Source organism: Schistocerca piceifrons, chromosome 2 (genome assembly GCF_021461385.2).
Source record: "Schistocerca piceifrons isolate TAMUIC-IGC-003096 chromosome 2, iqSchPice1.1, whole genome shotgun sequence".
Lineage (NCBI taxonomy): Eukaryota > Metazoa > Arthropoda > Insecta > Orthoptera > Acrididae > Schistocerca > Schistocerca piceifrons.
Genome location: NC_060139.1, coordinates 899554279 through 899577791, shown reverse-complemented (window position 1 = coordinate 899577791; position 23513 = coordinate 899554279). Strand labels below are relative to the sequence as shown.

At 40.3% G+C, this 23513-nt stretch overlaps 1 protein-coding gene across 3 annotated transcripts in view; it reads right to left on the bottom strand.

Annotated features, from left to right (window-relative positions):
- LOC124777036 (glutathione S-transferase-like) overlaps nucleotides 1-23513 on the bottom strand; it is a 53218-nt gene that overhangs the window by 5217 nt on the left and 24488 nt on the right. For all 3 annotated transcript variants that reach the window (XM_047252299.1, XM_047252300.1, XM_047252302.1), the window contains one exon: nucleotides 11049-11216. In XM_047252299.1, the coding sequence (XP_047108255.1) occupies nucleotides 11049-11216 (168 nt within the window). The remainder of the gene's footprint in view (nucleotides 1-11048; nucleotides 11217-23513) is intronic.

Below are 23513 nucleotides of genomic sequence, written 5' to 3'. Positions count from 1 at the left end.
GAGAGGAAATTCTGGAGTTCTTCTTCACTGTGAGTCCAGATCATGAAGATGTCATCAATAAATCTGTACCTAACTTTGGGTTGGCAGGCCTGGGTAACAAAGAAGGCTTCCTCTAAGCGACCCATAAATAGGTTGGCATGCGAGGGGGCCATCCTGGTACCCATGGTTGTTCCCTTTAATTGTTGGTATGTCTGGCCTTCGAAAGTGAAGAAGTTGTGGGTCAGGATGAAGCTGGCTAAGGTAACGAGGAAAGAGGTTTTAGGTAGGGTGGCAGGTGATCGGCGTGAAAGGAAGTGCTCCATCGCAGAGAGGCCCTGGATGTGTGGAATATTTGTGTATAAGGAAGTGGCATCCATGGTTACAAGGATGGTTTCCGGGGGTAACAGATTGGGTAAGGATACCAGGCGTTCGAGAAAGTGGTTAGTGTCTTTGATGAAGGATGGGAGACTGCATGTAATGGGTTGAAAGTGTTGATCTATGTAGGCAGAGATATGTTCTGTGGGGGCTTGGTAACCAGCTACAATGGGGCAGCCGGGATGATTGGCTTTGTGAATTTTAGGAAGAACGTAGAAGGTAGGGGTGCGGGGTGTCGGTGGGGTCAGGAGGTTGATGGAGTCAGGTGAAAGGTTTTGTAGGGGGCCTAAGGTTCTGAGGATTCCTTGAAGCTCCGCCTGGACTGACTGAAAGCTGACGCAGTCCCTCAGCCACATACTCCCGACGATCAAGTACCACGGTCATGGATCCCTTGTCCGCCGGAAGAATGACGATGGATCGGTCAGCCTTCAGATCACGGATAGCCTGGGCTTCAGCAGTGGTGATGTTGGCAGTAGAATTAAGGTTTTTTAAGAAGGATTGAGAGGCAAGGCTGGAAGTCAGAAATTCCTAGAAGGTTTGGAGAGGGTGATTTTGAGGAAGAGGAGGTGAGTCCCGCTGTGACGGAGGACGGAACTGTTCCAGGCAGGGTTCAATTTGGATAGTGTCTTGGGGAGTTGGATCATTAGGAGTAGGATTAGGATCATTTTTCTTCGTGGCAAAGTGATATTTCCAGCAGAGAGTACAAGTGTAGAACAGTAAATCTTTGACGAGGGCTGTTTGGTTGAATCTGGGAGTGGGGCTGAAGGTGAGGCCTTTGGATGGGACAGAGGTTTCGGATTGGGAGAGAGGTTTGGAGGAAATGTTAACTACTGAATTAGGGTGTTGTGGTTCCAGATTGTATTGATTGGAATTTTGAGGTTTTAGGGGGAGTGGAGCTGGAAGTGGGAGATTGAGTAGATGGGAGAGACTGGGTCTGTGTGCAGTGAGAGAAGGTTGAGGTTTGCTGGAAAGGTTGTGAAGGGTCAGTGAGTTGCCTTTTGTCTTTAAATATGTCTGCTTGTGTCTGTACATGTGTGGATGGATATGTGTGTGTGCGTGTGTGTGTGCGAATGTATACCCGTCCTTTTTTCCCCCTAAGGTAAGTCTTTCCGCTCCCGGGATTGGAATGACTCCTTACCCTCTCCCTTAAAACCCACTTCCATTTGTCTTTCCCTCTCCTTCCCTCTTTCCTGATGAGGCAACAGTTTGTTGCGAAAGCTAGAATTTTGTGTGTATGTTTGTGTGTCTATCGACCTGCCAGCACTTTCGTTCGGTAAGTCACCTCATCTTTGTTTTATATATATATATATATATATATATATATAGTCAGAGATTATTTAAAGAACACAGATTAGGTATTGAAAAACATGCAACAAAAATAAACATTAAAACAGCTCCATCATTCTGCAAAGTATGTTCACAGTATAACTAATCTTCATAGGAGATGTCAGACCCTGTGACCCATTAATTTTGATGAGGTGCAGCATACTAGTTAGAGGCCCATAGAAGTGATGCCTGTAAAAAGGCGTCTCCGCTCCACCATTGAAAAAAGCTGACATCAAAGATACACATCAGGCATGCAGCTTAATATTTTCCAAGAATAATAGCATTTGGTTGTTAATCTTCATTTTCAACATCTCTGCTACTAATGGGACATCCTCATCAAGCATTACTTTTCCTCAACAGCAGTTGTCAATACCAGTATTATTTTTCAAATTTTGTACAGTTAAGTATTATCTCACCTACTTTTCTGAAAACTTTTATATAATTTTGTGCACAATATATTATATTTGAAGCCAAAATTTGTGGAAAGGAATTATTGCATTTTGAATATTATAATCGATAAATACTAGTTCTGAATGTGCAGTTCAATTTGTTTTCTTCATTAACATTTGAAATTATGAATTATTTGGCACTGTTAACATTTCTATTCTTAATTAAGAAATCTAGTACTGTTTATTAATTTTATTTTTGGTTTCATTTATGAAATAATAATAAAAACTAATATAAAGTCATTTGTCGAGAAAAATGTTAAACTGTTTGGAATACTGTTATTACTGCAGAGTGAGGTAGTAGTAGGCATGCCTTTAATGTGATCAGACATATTTTTGTATTTTGAGTGAACAATGTAATTTCAGCTTTGTTAATGTGAAAATTCATAAGACTGTATGACATACTGAAATGTTCAAGTTTATTTAGGTCAATTCAACCATGAGGACCTAACATTTTAGAATTTCAGCTTCAAGAATCAGACCTCTAAACAAGAAGAACTGGAGGCAACTCTGCACGAAAAGCTATGTAAACTAGAAAATTTTTTGTAATCTTCACTTCTCTCAAATTTTTCATAAAAGACTTTGCTTATTGTGGACAATAACTGGAAATAGGTGGGAGGTTACATGCTGTAGCAACAGTTTTGTCATCATGATGTGTTATTCTCATTTCTTAATTTAACATTGTTTTCATAACTTATTTCACATCTCCTCATCAGCAGATAAATCAAGACATGTAATATAAATGTAATTGAACTCTTTCGGCAAAGTTTGCAAAAATCAGGCACAGAGGTCATCATCATCAGTTGGCTGTCTAACAATGAAAGCTGAGTTTGTACTTCATCAAATTTGGCTAAATGACCTTGTATACCACCAAATTCTTCCCACATAATGTTATGAAATTTGTGTTGAAGCAGATCAATGTTTTTGGGTGAGTGAACGTCATAAATTTTACTAGACTATCCCAAATCTCTTTAGCAGTTTTGCAGTCTCCAACACAATGTAAAGGTTTGGTGTCAAGTAATAGAATTCATTGTTTCCTTGTCTTTGCCTTAGCCTTGGTCCGTTTAGCAAGGCTGGTTTTGTAATTTCATCTGTTTCCTTCTGGCTTAAGCAGTTCACCATTTATGACATCAAAGATTTCATGACATTCTAAGATAGTTCTCATTATGATTGTCTAAGTCCCCCAATTTCCTTCACCAGTGAGTTTTTGAATTTGCTATCTTTTGTCAGCCTTTGTCTATCTTTTAGACTGCTACAGTGTCAAGTTACTATGGAAATTGGCTACTTTGTAAAAACTTTATCAACTACACACATCAGCTACCATGTTGACAAAACATTAAACGCCATTTTGAAATGAAACACAAATTCAAGAAACACCACAAAAATATGACAAAACTACAATACCACCAGTAAATAAAAAAAAAACACCCTTTCCATCACCAAAGAATGAAATTATGATGATTTATGACATACAACTTCCGAAGGTTATTAATACGGATATGCAGGGTGTCACATCTAAACCTTTCACCACAAATATCTCTGGAACCACAATGGATATTGACAGATGGCTTTCACGGGTATGAATGTACAGCAGATGCTCATAAAAGCAAATACTATGAGACATTCTAAACCATGTGCAAATATCAGTTTCAGCACAAACTTATACACTCCTGGAAATGGAAAAAAGAACACATTGACACCGGTGTGTCAGACCCACCATACTTGCTCCGGACACTGCGAGAGGGCTGTACAAGCAATGATCACACGCACGGCACAGCGGACACACCAGGAACTGCGGTGTTGGCCGTCGAATGGCGCTAGCTGCGCAGCATTTGTGCACCGCCGCCGTCAGTGTCAGCCAGTTTGCCGTGGCATACGGAGCTCCATCGCAGTCTTTAACACTGGTAGCATGCCGCGACAGCGTGGACGTGAACCGTATGTGCAGTTGACTGACTTTGAGCGAGGGCATATAGTGGGCATGCGGGAGGCCGGGTGGACGTACCGCCGAATTGCTCAATACGTGGGGCGTGAGGTCTCCACAGTACATCGATGTTGTCGCCAGTGGTCGGCGGAAGGTGCACGTGCCCGTCGACCTGGGACCGGACCACAGTGACGCACGGATGCGCGCCAAGACCGTTGGATCCTACGCAGCGCCGTAGGGGACCGCACCGCCACTTCCCAGCAAATTAGGGACACTGTTGCTCCTGGGCTATCGGCGAGGACCATTCGCAACCGTCTCCATGAAGCTGGGCTACGGTCCCGCACACCGTTAGGCTGTCTTCCGCTCACGCCCCAACATCGTGCAGCCCGCCTCCAGTGGTGTCGCGACAGGCGTGAATGGAGGGACGAATGGAGACGTGTCGTCTTCAGCGATGAGAGTCGCTTCTGCCTTGGTGCCAATGATGGTCGTATGCGTGTTTGGCGCCGTGCAGGTGAGCGCCACAATCAGGACTGCATACGACCAAGGCACACAGGGCCAACACCCGGCATCATGGTGTGGGGAGCGATCTCCTACACTGGCCGTACACCACTGGTGATCGTCGAGGGGACACTGAATAGTGCACGGTACATCCAAACCTTCATCGAACCCATCGTTCTACCATTCCTAGACCGGCAAGGGAACTTGCTGTTCCAACAGGACAATGCACGTCCGCATGTATCCCGTGCCACCCAACGTGCTCTAGAAGGTGTAAGTCAACTACCCTGGCCAGCAAGATCTCCGGATCTGTCCCCCATTGAGCATGTTTGGGACTGGATGAAGCGTCGTCTCACGCGGTCTGCACGTCCAGCACGAACGCTGGTCCAACTGAGGCACCAGGTGGAAATGGCATGGCAAGCCGTTCCACAGGACTACATCCAGCATCTCTACGATCGTCTCCATGGGAGAATAGCAGCCTGCATTGCTGCGAAAGGTGGATATACACTGTACTAGTGCCGACATTGTGCATGTTCTGTTGCCTGTGTCTATGTGCCTGTGGTTCTGTCAGTGTGATCATGTGATGTATCTGACCCCAGGAATGTGTCAATAAAGTTTCCCCTTCCTGGGACAATGAATTCACGGTGTTCTTATTTCAATTTCCAGGAGTGTAGTTTTACATCAATTACACAATGGTACATGCCATGTACAGGACAAGTCACTGAACATCTTTAATGGCTACGACATAATTTAATCATTGCAGATTGTGCAATGCATACATTAATGTGCAGTAGTACCAACAAAACAAAGATACATCTTCTCTGTAATACACAAAATGTATGCCAGTGTGCAATCACATGTCTCACAGATGAAACACTACAATGTATGTTTGAAGAGATCGCCATTTGCTCGGCAACACCATTATGCACACTCCACCATGGATCCATTCACAGCTGTCAGTGTTTGTGCTGTTATTGCAGCACATGCAGTGGCAATACAGGCTTCCATGTTGACCATTGTTATTGGAATCTGCTGATGCATCACATCTTTCACATGTCCCCATAGAAAAAAGTTCATGGGGGTGAGGTCCAGTGTCTACACTAGAAATTGCTGAATGGGACTGTCCCATCCATTTGATCGATGTGGGAATTGTTGGTTTAGTGCATGTCGTGCCACCATGGCATTATGTGCAGGGCTTCCATCATGCTGATACCACAGTATTTGATGCAAATGAAGTGATAGGTCTTTCATCAGACCAGATAAAGTACATCTCAGGAGCCACTCATACTGTCTGTCACCCATTAAGGCTGCCATTGATGAATTATGGGCCAATAATGTGGTGCCTGCCGTGCCACCATGGCATTATGTGCAGGGCATCCATCATGCTGATACCACAGTATTTAATGCAAATGAAGTGATAGGTCTTTCATCAGACCAGGTAAAGTACATCTCAGGAGCCACTCATACTGTCTGTCACCCATTAAGGCTGCCATTGATGAATTATGGGCCAATAATGTGGTGTAATACAATATCACACCATACACTGACACTCCACTAATGCTGATGTTCAACCTGGCAAATTCATTGTGGGTTTGACCTGTAGTGCATGTGGTGTAAGTTGACATTCTGATGGTTTGTAAATGTAGCCTCATTGGCGAACATTACCCTATGCATAAAGTCATGGCCTTGACACAGAACCCACTGACAGTATTCCAGATGATTGTGAATGTCATTGCCACAGAGAACTTGATGTAGTGCCACATGATATGGGTGGATACTTATTCAAGGGATTCCCACCTGTCTCCTCATTTCATGAATATTTGCATGAGGGTTTACTGCAATGGTGGCCAGAACAGCTATCTCTGCTGCTTCATGTGTTACGCCTCTGCGATGGATTCATAGTTGTGGAGACAGCTGTCCTGTCACTTGAAGCCTTCTAACAAATTCATGAAGGTAGGGCAGCTTGGATGACATCTATGAGGGTACCGCTGGGCATAGACCTGTGCTGTATGTGTGCCATTTTGGTGACTTTCTCTGTACAGTAATGTCACATCCAACATTTCATCATTTGTGAATACCATGTCAAATCCCTAAAGTGGATGAACAGTTAAATTAATATCATGATTATAACAGTGACACCAGTTACAGTGTACAGTACACCAGTGCTGTGTATGCGTAAATTCTTCCACACAGAACAACCTACTTCGTAGTGAGCCATTCCCACACACAGCGCTGATTGTGGTCCATTCCTGTACACAACTGCAGAGGTGAAGGGTTGGCCTGGGTGATGTAAGGAGCACTGGCTGGTACTTTCCCTGTAGTCTGTACATAAATAATTGTGGCATGAATCCCTATTATTACTTTCAGCACTTGTAATAACACTGAAAGTAAGAACACATATGTCAATCACATTACAGTTACATGCAATGTGCGGTTCACGATTGCATCACAGAACCTTCAATAGTAGTTTGTTTCATTCATTTCATGTATCATATCTGCATTCCAATTTCTTGGGATGTAACTGATGTATTGCGATGCAACCAATGCCATTATTATTGTGATTTCTCATGTTACTAGTTGCATATCTAATAATATGGGGTGTCCATTTAAAAATACATAAGTTTGTGATGAGACCAATATCTGCACATGATTTGGAATGTCTCATAGTACTTACTTTTGTAAGACTCTATGGTACATTCATCCCCCTGAAAGCTGTTTGTCAATATCTGTTGAGTTCCAGAGATATTGGTGGTGAAAAGTAACATTGGAAACAATAATACTTTCACATTATTGTTATTATTATTATTATTATTATGGTAATGGAGGAAAGAATACATTGAAAGCCTCTATGAGGGTGAAGATTTGTCGGATGTGATAGAAGAAGAAACAGGAGTCGATTTAGAAGAGATAGGGGATCCAGTATTAGAATCGGAATTTAAAAGAGCTTTGGAGGACTTACGGTCAAATAAGGCAGAAGGGATAGATAACATTCCATCAGAATTTCTAAAATGATCGGGGGAAGTGGCAACAAAACGACTATTCACGTTGGTGTGTAGAATATATGAGTCTGGCGATATACAGGGTGTTTAAAAAATGACCGGTATATTTGAAATGGCAATAAAAACTAAACGAGCAGCGATAGAAATACACCGTTTGTTGCAATATGCTTGGGACAACAGTACATTTTCAGGCGGACAAACTTTCGAAATTACAGTAGTTACAATTTTCAACAACAGATGGCACTGCAAGTGATGTGAAAGATATAGAAGACAACGCAGTCTGTGGGTAAACCATTCTGTACGTCGTCTTTCTACTGTAAGTGTGTGCTGTTCACAACGTGCAGGTGTGCTGTAGACAACATGGTTTATTCCTTAGAACAGAGGATTTTTCTGGTGTTGGAATTCCACCCCCTAGAACACAGTGTTGTTGCAACAAGACGAAGTTTTCAACGGAGGTTTAATGTAACCAAAGGACCGAAAAGCGATACAATAAAGGAACTGTTTGAAAAATTTCAACGGACTGGGAACGTGACGGATGAACGTGCTGGAAAGGTAGGGCGACCGCGTACGGCAACCACAGAGGGCAACGCGGAGATAGTACTGCAGGCGATCCAACAGCGGCCTCGGGTTTCCATTCGCCATGTTGCAGCTGCGGTCCAAATGACGCCAACGTCCACGTATCGTCTCATGCGCCAGAGTTTACACCTCTATCCATACAAAATTCAAACACGGCAACCCCTCAGCGCCGCTACCATTGCTGCACGAGAGACATTCGCTAACGATATAGTGCACAGGATTGATGACGGCGATATGCATGTGGGCAGCATTTGGTTTACTGACGAAGCTTATTTTTACCCGGATGGCTTCGTCAATAAACAGAACTGGCGCATATGGGGAACCGAAAAGCCCCATGTTGCAGTCCCATCGTCCCTGCATCCTCAAAAAGTACTGGTCTGGGCCGCCATATCTTCCAAAGGAATCATTGGCCCATTTTTCAGATCCAAAACGATTACTGCATCATGCTATCTGGACATTCTTCGTGAATTTGTGGCGGTACAAACTGCCTTAGACGACACTACGAACACCTCATGGTTTATGCAAGATGGTGCCTGGCCACATCGCATGGCCGATGTCTTTAATTTCCTGAATGAATATTTCGATGATTGTGTGATTGCTTTGGGCTATCCGAAACATACAGGAGGCGGCGTGGATTGGCCTCCCTATTCGCCAGACATGAACCCCTGTGACTTCTTTCTGTGGGGACACTTGAAAGACCAGGTGTACCGCCAGAATCCAGAAACAATTGAACAGCTGAAGCAGTACATCTTATCTGCATGTGAAGCCATTCCGCCAGACACGTTGTCAAAGGTTTTGGGTAATTTCATTCAGAGACTACACCATATTATTGCTACGCATGGTGGATATGTGGAAAATATCGTACTATAGAGTTTCCCAGACCGCAGCGCCATCTGTTGTTAAAAATTGTAACTACTGTAATTTCGAAAGTTTGTCTGCCTGAAAATGTACTGTTGTCCCAAGCATATTGCAACAAACGGTGTATTTCTATCGCTGCTCGTTTAGTTTTTATTGCCGTTTCAAATATACCGGTCATTTTTGAAACACCCTGTACCATCTGACTTTCAGAAAAGCATCATCCACACAATTTCGAAGATGGCAAGAGCTGACAAGTGCGAGAATTATTGCACAATCAGCTTAACAGCTCATGCATTGAAGCTGCTTACAAGAATAATATACAGAAGAATGGAAAAGAAAATTGAGAATGCGCTAGGTGACGACCAGTTTGGCTTTAGGAAAAGTAAAGGGACGAGAGAGGCAATTCTGACGTTATGTCTAATAATGGAAGCAAGGCTAAAGAAAAATCAAGACCCGTTCATAGGATTTGTCGACCTGGAAAAAGCGTTCCACAATATAAAATGGTGCAAGCTGTTCGAGATTCTGAAAAAAGTAGGGGTAAGCTATAGGGAGAGACGGGTCATATACAATATGTACAACAACCAAGAGGGAATAATAAGAGTGGACGACCAGGAACGAAGTGCTCGTATTAAGAAGGGTGTAAGACAAGGCTGTAGCCTTTCGCCCCTACTCTTCAATCTGTACATAGAGGAAGCAATGATGGAAATAAAAGAAAGGTTGAGTGGAATTAAAATACAAGGTGAAAGGATATCAATGATATGATTCACTGATGACATTGCTATCCTGAGTGAAAATAAAGAAGAATTAAATGATCTGCTGAACGGAATGAACAGTCTAATGAGTACACAGTATGGTTTGAGAGTAAATCGGAGAAAGACGAAGGTAATGAGAAATAGTAGAAATGAGAACAGCGAGAAACTTAACATCAGGATTGATGGTCACGAAGTCAATGAAGTTAAGGAATTCTGCTACCTAGGCAATAAAATAACCAATGATGGACGGAGCAAGGAGGACATCAAAAGCAGACTCGCTATGGCAAAAAAGGCATTTCTGGCCAAGAGAAGTCTACTAATATCAAATACCGGCCTTAATTTGAGGAAGAAATTTCTGAGGATGTATGTCTGGAGTACAGCATTGTACGGTAGTGAAACATGGACTGTGGGAAAACCGGAACAGAAGAGAATCGAAGCATTTGAGATGTGGTGCTATAGACGAATGTTGAAAATTAGGTGGACTCATAAGGTAAGGAATGAGGAGGTTCTACGCAGAATCGGAGAGGAAAGGGATATGTGGAAAACACTGATAAGGAGAAGGGACAGGATGATAGGACATCTACTAAGACATGAGGGAATGACTTCCATGGTACTAGAGGGAGCTGTAGAGGGCAAAAACTGTAGAGGAAGACATAGATTGGAATACGTCAAGCAAATAATTGAGGACGTAGGTTGCAAGTGCTACTCTGAGATGAAGAGGTTAGCACAGGAAAGGAATTCCTGGCGGGCTGCATAAAACCAGTCAGTAGACTGATGACCGAAAAAAAAAAAAAAAAATATATATATATATATATATAATAGTCATGTAAACAATAAGAAAAAGTTAAGATTACTTAACTGGATGTTGACCATGGAACTAATATACACAACTGGTAGTTGAGATGGTTAGTTAGACTCTGGCTATCAATATTACAGCCCATACTTAACAAGTCTTTTGACATCTTCATATCATGAAGTTTGAAAGTTTAAGAAAGGCTCTATACTTCCACTAAAATTTTAAGTCACTTCTTAATAACAACATAATCAAAAAAGATTATTATTTATCTATTTCATTATAGTCTCATAGCTACAATTTGAACCCTGGCTGTATTCATTCTTACACAAATTATTACTATCAACAGCATGTTTTTCCTATAGATCAGCATATTATTAATTTATTGAAGTTCTTCAGTACACTGTAGATTTTACTTTGGTGGTGTCAAATTTGTGATACAATGGGTATAAGAAGCTAAATACATCTGGCCAATGCTAGTATCAATTTTTTTGAAATTTAAAATTTGAAATAAAAATGTCAACTTACACCATCTCAAGTCATCTATAGCATCAACTGCTGCATCAATTTGTGCATTATCCCAGTCATTTTCAGCCAGTAATCCATATTGCTTTGCTAGGTAGCGACATATGGGAATGGACTGACCAAGTTTCTTTCCATCAACTTCAAGGACAGGTAATGTTCCATACGGTGTATCTACAGGAATATAGTTTCTATTTATTAGTATGGTAAATTAAACAATAGTAAATAACATGATTTCAAGGTGAATGAATAATATTTCATTTTAACAACATGTTTCATGTTATTTAATAAAAAATTTATAAATATATGTCTAATATATTTTTACTAGCTGTTGTCATGTTTTCATCAACAGCTTCTTATGAAAAAGAACTCCATGTGGAACGGATACTGCATGTTATTACACTCTACTTGATTTAAAAACATAATCGAAATTAGATAAATAAGAAATTATTCTTCAGCAAATAGCTGAAATGTTTAATTTTGTAACATACACAGACAACAATTAACCATAACGAAACAATACCCAACTGCACATAAAATTTATTCCATAAAAGATTAAGTTGTAGCTTAATAAATATGCTATTTCGATATAGATATTTTTAAGGGAATGATGGATAATAAAGGAAAATACTGGAAATAATGGACAAAATTGTATGAAAGAAAGGACACTGGTCATGTGACTGTGATGCTAAGTTCCAGTAGTTTTGAAATGTCAGGAACAAAAATTTCATTATGTACATAACTTGGTATAGTGTTTCAAGAGCCATCGCCACTAATTAATTTTATACTACAATCTCGTTTAGTGACATGTAGTAACAAAAAACCTTGTCCACCTGCTTAACTGAGTAGTAACGTGCTTGTCTACCATGCAACAAGCGTGGGTTTGATTCTTGGCTGGGTTGGAGATTTTCTGTGTGTTGTATTGTCCTCATCATCTTCTCATCATCACCAAAGTGCAAGTCACCCAATGTGGCATCAACTGAAATAAGACTTGCACCCGGCAGCCGAACTTCCCAAACGAGGCCTCCCGGCCTCAATGCCACTCGATAATTTCATTTCATTTACAAGAAACCTTGAGTATGTATGTGATTGCAGGTATACCAGTCCCCAATGGCAGAAGAATCTAACTTTGGATTAACAATCTGATCTTATTTTCAAATTCATTTCCTAAGCTTCAAAGTGTATGGTTTCAATTGCATAATGAAATGTCTAGCTTTGGCCACATGTTCTTTCTGTCACTAATGTGGAATGCATGTGAAGATGTAATGTTCAGAGTGGCTTGGATAGATGGTGGTGTCAAATGGCAACTAGGTCTTGGTAGGTTCCTGATAAACTCCGTGCACTGGAGTATCATCATGTCTTCTGTAGATCAACACGTGGATGACACATCTGTTGTATGGCCACACAACAGGGAAGGGCTACATAAATTTCATACTTTTCTGTACAACATTCATCTGAAAATCAGCTTCACCATGATGGTGAAGGAGTGTGGAGGATTTCATGAAGGATGGATCTCATTTCAGGGCAGGATTTGAGGAAGTCGTATCCCTGCTGGAGAGCCACATTCAGAGTCTGATCCAGTCCCGGAAAGTACCCTGTCACAAGTGGGGCACTTTTGTAGTACGTCTGTGGGAGGTTCTGGGCTTGAGGGGATGAAGAAATGGCTCTGCCCTGAAATGAGATCCATCCTTCATGAAATCCTCCACACTCCACCAAGAGTGTCTTTCCGCGTCCACCTAACCTTCGTAACCTTTTAGTTCATCCCTATGAAATCCCCAAGCCACCTTCCCTACCCTCTGGCTCCTACCCTTGTAACCGCCCCCAGTGTAAAACCTGTCCCATGCACCCTCCCACCACCACCTACTCCAGTCCTGTAACCTGGAAGGTGTACACGATCAAAGGCAGAGCCATGTGTGAAAGCACCCACGTGATTTACCAACTGACTTGCCTACACTGTGAAGCTTTCTATGTGGGAATGACCAGCAACAAACTGTCCATTCACATGAATGGACACAGGCAGACAGTGTTTGTTGGTAATGAGGATCACCCTGTGGCTAAACATGCCTTGGTGCACGGCCAGCACATCTTGGCACAGTTTTACACCGTCTGGGTTATCTGGATACTTCCCACTAACACCAACTTGTCAGAACTCCAGAGATGGGAACTTGCCCTTCAGTATATCCTCTCTTCTCGTTATCCGCCAGGCGTCAACCTCCGCTAATTTCAAGTTGCCACCGCTCATACGTCACCTGACTTTCAACAACATCTTTGCCTCTGTACTTCTGCTTTGACTGACATCTCTGCCCAAACTCTTTGCCTTTACAAATGTCTGCTTGTGTCTGTGTATGTGCGGTTGGATATGGGTGTGTGTGCGAGTGTATACCTGTCCTTTTTTCCCCCTAAGGTAAGTCTTTCCGCTCCCGGGATTGGAATGACTCCTTACCCTCTCCCTTAAAACCCACATCTTTTCGTCTTTCCCTCTCCTTCCATCTTTCCTGAAGAAGCAACCGTTGGTTGCGAAAGCTTGAATTTTGTGTGTATGTTTGTGTTTGTTTGTGTGTCTATCAACCTGCCAGCACTTTCGTTCGGTAAGTCACATCATCTTTGTTTTAAGATATATTTTTCCCACGTGGAATGTTTATATAAGATGCTGTGACTTACCAAACGAGAGAGTGCTGGTAGATAGACACAATAAAAAACACACAAACACACACACACACACACAAATTTCAAGCTTTCGCAACCCAAGGTTGCTTCATCAGGAAAGACTTACCTTAGGGGGAAAAAAGGACAGGTATACACTCGCACACACACACATATCCATCCGCACATATACGGACACAGGCACACATATGTAAAGGCAAAGAGGTTGGGCAGAGATGGATATGTGTGTATGTGCGAGTGTATACCTGTCCTTTTTTCCCCCTAAGGTAAGTCTTTCTGCTCCCGGGATTGGAGTGACTCCTTACCCTCCCTTAAAACCCACATCCTTTCATCTTTCCCTCTCCTTCCCTCTTTCCAGATGAAGCAACCTTGGGTTGCGAAAGCTTGAAATTTGTGTGTGTGTTTGTGTGTTTTTTATTGTGTGTATCTACCAGTGCTTTCTCGTTTGGTAAGTCACAGTGGGTGGGCTCCAGATATTATTCTGATTACATGCTTTTGTGCACTGAATACTTGTTTTATTAATGATGAATTACCCTAAAATATGATGTTGTATGAAACAATGAATGAAAATAGGCATATTAGGCAAATTTACTGAAATGTGTTTATCACTGAAATTTGCAATGACCCTAACAGCATCAGTAGCTGAACCAAACTGTTTCAGCAGTTCATCAATGTGTTTCTTCCAATTCAATTTTTCATCAATGCACACACCCACAAATTTTGAATATTCTGCCATAGCAACAGACTTCTGTTCAAAGTCTATATTTACCAACAGTGTTATGCCATTTACTGTACAGAATTGCATATACTGTGTTTTCTCTAAATTTAATAAGTCCATTGACAGAGAAGCACTTAATAATTTTCTGAAAGACATTTACAATTTCCTCAGCAAATTCCTGTTTGTTGGGTGAGATTACTATACTTGTATCATCAGCAAAAATAACTAGCTTTGCATCTCCATGAATATAGAGTAGCAAGTCATTAATATATATTAAGAACAATAATGGACCCATTCTTGATACTTCCCCAGTCAGAGAACTCTGCTAATTTTTGCAGACTATCTTTACTGTTAATTTTAATCTTCTGCATTCTTTCAGTTAAATATGAATTAAACCATTTGTGCACTGTCCCACTCATACCACAATACTTAATCTTATCTAGGAGTAGTTCATGATTTACGCAATCTAAAGCCTTTGAGAGATCACAAAAAATTTGGTTGTTCAAAGCATTTAATATTTGATCAGTGAAAGCATATATAGCATTTTCTGTTGAAAGTCTTTCTGAAAAGCAAATTGACATTTTGTTAGTACTACATTTTTACAGATATGTGAAACTAGTCTTCTTTTGCAAGAATTTTGGATAAAGCTGTCAGAAATGAGATTGGGCAATAGCTGTTAGCATCAGACCTGTCACCTTTTTTATGCAATGGCTTAACAATAGCATATTTCAGTCTACCTGGAAAAATGGCATGTTTCAGTGACCTACTACATATGTGACCGAGAATCCTACTTATCTACTGGGATCAAGCTTTTAGTACTCTGTTGAAAATACTATCAATTCCATGCAAGCTTTTACTTTTGACTGAATTTATTATTTTCCTAATTTCAGTAGGAGAGGTGGGCTGAGTTTCAATTTTATCAAATTGCATAGGTATTGCCTCTTCCATATACAGTATTTTGTAATGACTAGCTGGATCCTATTTTCTCTACAACCATAGAAAATGATTATTAAAAATATTTTCTACTTCTGACTTTTTGTTAATAAACTTTTCATTTTGTTTGATGGAAGTACAGTCTTCCTGTGCTCTCAGTTGCCGTGTTTCCTTTTTAACAATATTCCAAACTGGATTAATTTTATCAGAGGTGCTAATCTCAGATATAATGCACATACTTCTGGACTTTTAATAACTTTTCTTAATACATTGCAGTAGTTTTTATAATATTTGTCTCTGGATCATTACTCCTTCTAGCTATAAGATACATTTCCCTTTTCTGTTTACAAGATATTTTTATCCCTTTAGAAATCCATGGCTTTTTAGATGGTTTCTTACAATATGTTTCACTGTTTTCTTAGGGAAACTGTTTTCAAATACTCACAAAGGTATCATGAAATAGGTTAAATTTTAATTAAGTATCAGGTTTCCCATACACCTCTACCCAGTCTAACTGTTGCAAGCTTTCCCTGAAATCTGCAATTGTTAAATCGTTATCAGAACACACTATTTTGGAGGACTGTTTTGCATTACTGAATGGAGCTATGTGATACTGTAAACTAGCTGTGCATCATGATGAGACAGACCATACCTAACAGGAAAAGCTTTTATTTGATTAAATTTATCTTGGCCTATAATAACATTATCTACCTGTCATGTACCACCCGAGTACGAAAATCAGTAACTGATGTCAAACTGAACACATACATATGAAAGTTAAGGATATTTGCAAGCTTTTGGAGCCAGCAGCTCCTTCTTCTGGCAGAAGTGTTGAAGAGGAAGGAAGATGGATGAAAAAAAAACTGGTGAGGTTTGGGAAATTGGGAGAGTTTGGAAACCCAGGTCAGAGGAGAATTACAAGATGGAATGACTAGGGAAGTTTGGTAGCTGGGGAGTGCACCAGATGAGATTTTAAAACCTAAGAGCTTAGAGGTGGAAGATAGGGCAATAAGCAAGACGGAGGTCATTACAAAACAATAATACCTTAATGCTATAGTTAATAAGAATGGAAAGCTAAGTGCATTGTATGTGTGAGAGGCAGGAGGGGCAGGGGTAGACAGGTCAGAACCTGTGCCTATCCCCAGTGCAAGGCTTGCCCTATGCACCTTATTACCACCACATGTACCAGTCCTCTAACTGGCAAAACATACACTATCAAAGGGGGAGATGCCTGTGAAATGATATGTCAGACACCAGCTGTTATGTAAACATTGTTCAGCCTTTTACAGTGGAATGACTACCACCAAATTATCAGTCAGGATGAATGAACATACACAGAGGGTGTACACTGGCAAATCACAATATCTTGTTGCATACCATGCTCTACAACATGCGAGTTGTGGCTTCAGTGTGTGTTTCACTACACAAGGCAACTGGATTCTTCCCCCAGACACTAGCTTCTCAGAACTCTGCAGTTGGGAACTGGCATTACAATGTGTCTTTGGTTTTTACTACCCACCTGGTCTTAATTTTTGTCAATTTCTTCGGTCTCAGCATTTCTTCTCAGTAACTATTCCTTTCTGCACTCATTTTTAGTTTTCTATGTCTTTTATTTTCTACCCTGTATATTTCCTCCCTCTGCTACCTCTGCCACATGCAGTGCCCTTAGATTCCTACTTGTGGCATGATCATTACCTTTCCTAATATGTCTTTGGTAGCTGCACCTCCATCGAATCTGGCTGGAAAGTTGATGGTGGGAACAATTTTCCACTAACAATGTGGTCCATACCAGATTTGCAGGTCATGTATTTTAATTGCATGTAGATGTTGGTTGAACTACTGCTTATGGTCAGTTTGAGTCTCACCTTAGATTTGCCACATATCACACTCATTTCATGTCCTATAACATTATGAGTGCAGTAACGTAACACTAAAATGACAAAAACTTTGCCTGTGACAAGCAAATAACCAACACAGTCACAAAATAATACTCTTAAAATTTTGTCTTTCAGATCTAACAGTCAAATAGATACAGAAATGATGCGTACATTAAGTAACTATTAGAAGTTCACAGTCTGTTATTGAAAACCGTCACTGAATCATTCACTAATCTCCCAGATATGGAATGTAGATAACACTCAGCACATTTTTTGACTTGTAACTTGTACATTACCCTGTATTTTTGAACACAGACCTGGCTCATTTCATAACATTCCACAGTCTGACTGGAATAGCTTCTTTATAAATTTACAATTATTAGACTTGACTTTAGCTATTGGTGTTCACTGACTTTTATACATTACAATTAAAGATTTACATTTCTATATACCCAAACAGTAGAGAGATATTCATTTTAATGTGCACTTTTAGATACAGAAATCATTTCTATTGAATTATGCTAACTAGTTTGCCTAAATATTGGCTTTTATTGCAGTAACAATGTTTTAACTGCAGAAGCTAGCTACTCTGAAATTAAATGAGTGCAAATGTTGCTAAAATATTTTCATCATCAGCTGTAGGAATTTTTATTTATATACCTTTTTGATCTACTTTATTGTGAAGTTAGAAATTGGGTGTATGTTTACATATGAACAATGATTTCAAATTACTGGTATTTTCTGATTATCACAGCTATCAGGCAAACTAATCACACTAACAGATTCTAAATAACCAAAGGAATGTAACAGATAATAAAGCTAATTTGGAGAAGCCCTGATTCAGTATTCAAGATTTTTATGTGCCGTGCACTTTCCGTGTGAATGATAATCCAGAGGGAAAAAAAAGGAGAGAGAGAGAAATGAGATTACTTTGGGGGGAAGAAAAACATAACAGATGGAAGTCAACCACTTGCTTTGTTACATGATTTTATTAACTCTTGCTTAATGTTTTGTCAGTAATCTCTGCCTTGCCTATTACCCTATCTTCCACCTCTAAGCTCGTAAGTTAAATCTCATCTGATGCAGTCTCCAAGAATCAGTCTTTCCTTCTCATTGTGTCCAGTAAATCTTTCCTGACCTGGGGTTCTGGGTAACTCTTCCAAACTCTCCCCATTTCCTAAACTTTACCAGTCCTTTTCCCTTATCCTTCTTGCATCCCCTTAAACCCTTTTGCCAAGAAGAAGGAGCCACTGGCTCAAAAAGCTTGCAGATTTCCTTAACCTTTATATGTGTGTGTTCTCCTTCTGTGAGTCGATTTTTTAATCTATTCTTCCTATTATTTGTATTACTCAAGCCCCTTCAGTGTCATATGAATTTGAAAGGCAGATAGATTAGAATTACTGAGATGGGGATTTGTAGTTTAAAATATAAAAAGTAAAGCTGAAATATTCCAGAATACTAAAAAAGGATGCAGAAAAATGGATAATTCTTTGGACATACATTCAGAATGACTGGAAAAAGTCTAGCCAGGCAGACTACAAAGCACATTCGCACAAAAAAGACAACTGCTTGAATGAAAGAGGCAAACCATAGAAAAATTTGGAAAAACAACAATGTAGGAGAACAAGTAGTGACAGAATCAGCAACTCTTAGGAAGGAAGAATTATAAATGGAGGACTGAATACAGCAAACAGAATAACAGTAGCATAAAGTAGTCTGAGGAAGAGAACAAAGTGATTCACAGTTAGAGAATGGAGGAATGCTGGCAGAGGCCTTAGAATGCCCAGACAAAAATGGATGAATTGTTATGGCCTTTTACTACTAATGAACAATGTCTTACTGAACAAATATCATAGTTTCTCAAATAGCATTGTATCATATTTTCTTTTCATAAATACTTCATAATTTTGTTTTATACAACTTATTTTGCATAGTGCTGAGTAAAAGGATTTCATCATAATGACATCAGCAACAGTATAGTTTAAAACTGATGCCAGTTGTGGCCAATGGCGATGATTAAAAATTTAGGACATTATATCAAAGTTACTGTCATAAAAATAATTATCTGTTAAGCTGTAATGCAATGAAAGAACAGTTGTCACAACAGACAGTCAGAATTGTTTTTTGTCATCTCTTGCAGTCTACATTGACTGACATACATGAAATGTATTCACAGATGTGCATATGAACAACAGTCAGTTGTATAAGGGAATAACAATGAAACTTTGTGTTGGACTAGAACTCAAATCCAGATTTCTCACATTACACTAGCAGTCACCTTAACTGCTCTGGCTATCCAAGCATGACCCACAGCCAGACACAAAATTCCATATGTCATCATTCCTACATCACGACCTATACTTGTACATACATTGCATAATTTCCATGCTGGGGAGAATGTTTTGATTGAAAGCTGCTGCCTGGTATTGGCAGATAAATACAGTATAGCAATGCCTGTGCTGTAAAGAAGAATCATGGAATGTCCCGCTGTACAAGCATACTCAGCAAAAGAAACGAGTCCTGGTGTGGCTACAGTCCTTGTGAAATACGTGAATTGCATTTGTAGTTACATCTACATCATACTCCACAAGCCACCTAATGGTGTGTGGCTGAGGGTTCTTTCAGTACCACTATCTGATCCCTCCAACCCCTTTGTACTCGAAAATAGCGCATGGGATTGTTGGTAAGCCTCTGTTTGGAACTAGTATCTCGAATTTTCTCCTCGTGGTCAATACACGAGATGTATGTGGGAGGGAAGTAATAAGTTGTCTGACTTCTCTTGAAAAGTGCTGTCCGAAATTTCAATAGTAAATCTCTCTGTGACACAGAACGCCTCTCTTGTAACATCTGCAATAATACTCTCTTCGCAGCTAAACAATCCCGTGACAAAATGTGCCACTTTTCATTGTATCTTCTCTGTCTCCTCTATCAGTCATACCTGAAAGTGATCCCAGATAGATGAACAATACTCAAGAATCGGGCAAACGATGCCTTATAAGCCACCTCTTTCATGGATGAGTTACATTTAAGATTCTTCTGATGAATCTGATCTGGTGTCTGCTTTTCCCATTATCTGTTTTATATGGTCATTCCACTTAAGGTCCACTGGATCGTTACACCTAGATATTTTATGGCAGATGCTGTCTCCAGCTGTTTGTCATCAATAGCGTAGCTGAATAGTGGATTTCTTTTCCTGTGTATGCACAATATGTTACATTTGTTTACATTCAGGTTCATCTGCTAGAGGCAACACTATTCATCAATTTTCTCTAGGTCATTCTGCAAATTCTGACTATCTTCTGGTGTTGCTCCTTTGGTACAGACAACTGCATCATCTGTGAATAGCCTTAAAGAGCATCTGACACTTTCTACTACACCATTTATATGTATTGTAAACAGCAAAGGTCCTACCACACTTCCCTGTGGTATCCCAGATATTACCTTTACACCTGTCAATTTAGTTCCGTTAAGAGTGGCGTGTTGATTTCAATCGCAGGTCTGTTCCACTACTCCATTATCTCACATTTTTTCTTTAAATGGCAAATTCCTTAATCAAGGAACATGGCATGAACCTGAGCGTTGTTGTCCACTGCACTGTGGATCTTGTGGAGGAACAGAGTGACCTGAGTTTTGCAGGATCTCTGTTTGCAGAATCCATGTTAATTTTTATAGAGGAGATGTTCATTTTCCAAGAGCTGACATCAATGTTATAGGTCTATAATTGGGTGGATTTGTCTTATGGCCTTTCTTAAAAACGGGAATGACTTGTGCTTTTTTCCAGTCATTAGGTACCTTTCGTTGCTCAAATGATCTACGATAAATTACCGATAGAAGGAGAGCAATTTCTTTGCCGTAATCTTTATAGAATCTTATAGGTATCTCATCTGGTCCTGAAGCCTCTCCACTACCAAGCGATTGTAGCTGCTTTTCAATTCTGTGATCAGTTATCTCAATATATACCATTTTGATGTTCATACGATGATTGAAAGGAGGGACAGTGTTACGATCTTCCACAGTGAAACAACTTCGGAAGACCAAATTCAGTATTTCGGCCTTCTCTCTATTATCTTCCATTATGGTGCCGGTGTGGTCGCTAAGAGAATGAATAGATGATTTTGGCCCACTTACTGATTTTACATATGACCAAAATCTCTTAGGGTTTTTACTCAGGTCAGTTGATAACATCTTACTTTCAAAATCATTGAATGCTTCTCTCATTGCTCTCCTTATGCTCATTTACACTTCATTCAGCTTTTGTTTGTCAGCTAGGTTTTTACTTCTCATGAATCTGCGATGAAGTGCTCTTTGTTTACATAACACTTTTCCAGATATGGCTATTACACTATGGTGGGTCTTTCCCATCCCTTAAAACCGTACTCATAACATATTTGTCTAGGGCATATTGAACGATGCCTTTGAATTTTTTCCACTTGTTCACCACATCTTCATCCTCATTGGCGAATACTTGATGCTGACTGCTGAGATATTCTGAAATTTGTGTCTTGTCACCCTTGCTGAGCAAAGATATCTTCCTATCTTTTTTAACATTCCTTGTAGGACCCGACGTCATAGATGCTGTCACAGCCTTATGATCACTGATACCTTCCTCTGTGTTAACTGATTTGGTAAGTTCAGGTCTATTCGTTGCCACGAGGTTTAAGACGTTATGCTCATGAGCTGGTTCTTTATCTATCTGCTCAAAGTAATTCTCAGACGAGACATCCAGAACAATGCCACATGATTCCCTATCTCTGACACCAGTTTTGATGGTATAACACTCCCAATCTATACCTGGCATGTTGAAATCACCCCCTATTACAACAGCATGATCAGGAAAATTACTAATGATGTTCTGCAAGTTCTATCTGAAGCACTCTACAACTACAGAGCCTGACCCAGGTGGTCTATAAAAGCATCTGATCACCATTTGCAACCATTCTTTGATACTCAGTTTCATCCAGATTAATTCACATTCAGAATCCATGATAACCTCACTAGATTTTATTGAATTTTTTACTGTGATAAACAAACCACCCCAATGAACCATGGACCTTGCCGTTGGTGGGGAGGCTTGCGTGCCTCAACGATACAGATAGCCGTACCGTAGGTGCAACCACAATGGAGGGGTATCTGTTGAGAGGCCAGACAAACGTGTGGTTCCTGAAGAGGGGCAGCAGCCTTTTCAGTAGTTGCAGGGGCAACAGTCTACATGAATGACTGATCTGGCCCTGTAACACTAACCAAAACGGCCTTGCTGTTGTGGTACTGCGAACAGCTGAAAGCAAGGGGAAACTACAGCCATAATTTTTCCCGAGGGCATGCAGCTTAACTGTATGATTAAATGATGATGGCGTCCTCTTGGGTAAAATATTCCGGAGGTAAAATAGTCCCCCATTCGGATCTCCAGGCGGGGACTACTCAAGAGGACGTCGTTATCAAGAGAAAGAAAACTGGCATTCTACGGATCGGAGCGTGGAACGTCAGATCCCTTAATCTGGCAGGTAGGTTAGAAAATTTAAAAAGGGAAATGGATAGGTTAAAGTTAGATATAGTGGGAATTAGTGAAGTTCGGTGGCAGGAGGAACAAGACTTTTGGTCAGGTGAATACAGGGTTACAAATACAAAATCAAGTAGGGGTAATGCAGGAGTAGGTTTAATAATGAATAAAAAAATAGGAGTGCGGGTAAGCTACTACAAACAGCATAGAGAATGCATTATTGTGGCCAAGATAGACACGAAGCCCACGCCTACTACAGTAGTACAAGTTTATATGCCAACTAGCTCTGCAGATGATGAAGAAATTGATGAAATGTATGATGAGATAAAAGAAATTATTCAGGTAGTGAAGGGAGACGAAAATTTAATAGTCATGGGTGACTGGAATTCGAGAGTAGGAAAAGGAAGAGAAGGAAACGTAGTAGGTGAATATGGATTGTGGCTAAGAAATGAAAGAGGAAGCCACCTGGTAGAATTTTGCACAGAGCATAACTTAATCATAGCTAACACTTGGTTCAAGAATCATGAAAGAAGATTGTATACATGGAAGAACCCTGGAGATACTAAAAGGTTTCAGATAGGTTATATAATGGTAAGACAGAGATTTAGGAACCAGATTTTAAATTGTAAGACATTTCCAGGGGCAGATGTGGACTCTGACCACAATCTATTGGTTATGAACTGTAGATTAAAACTGAAGAAACTGCAAAAAGGTGGGAATTTAAGGAGATGGGACCGGGATAAACTGAAAGAACCAGAGTTGTACAGAGTTTCAGGGAGAGC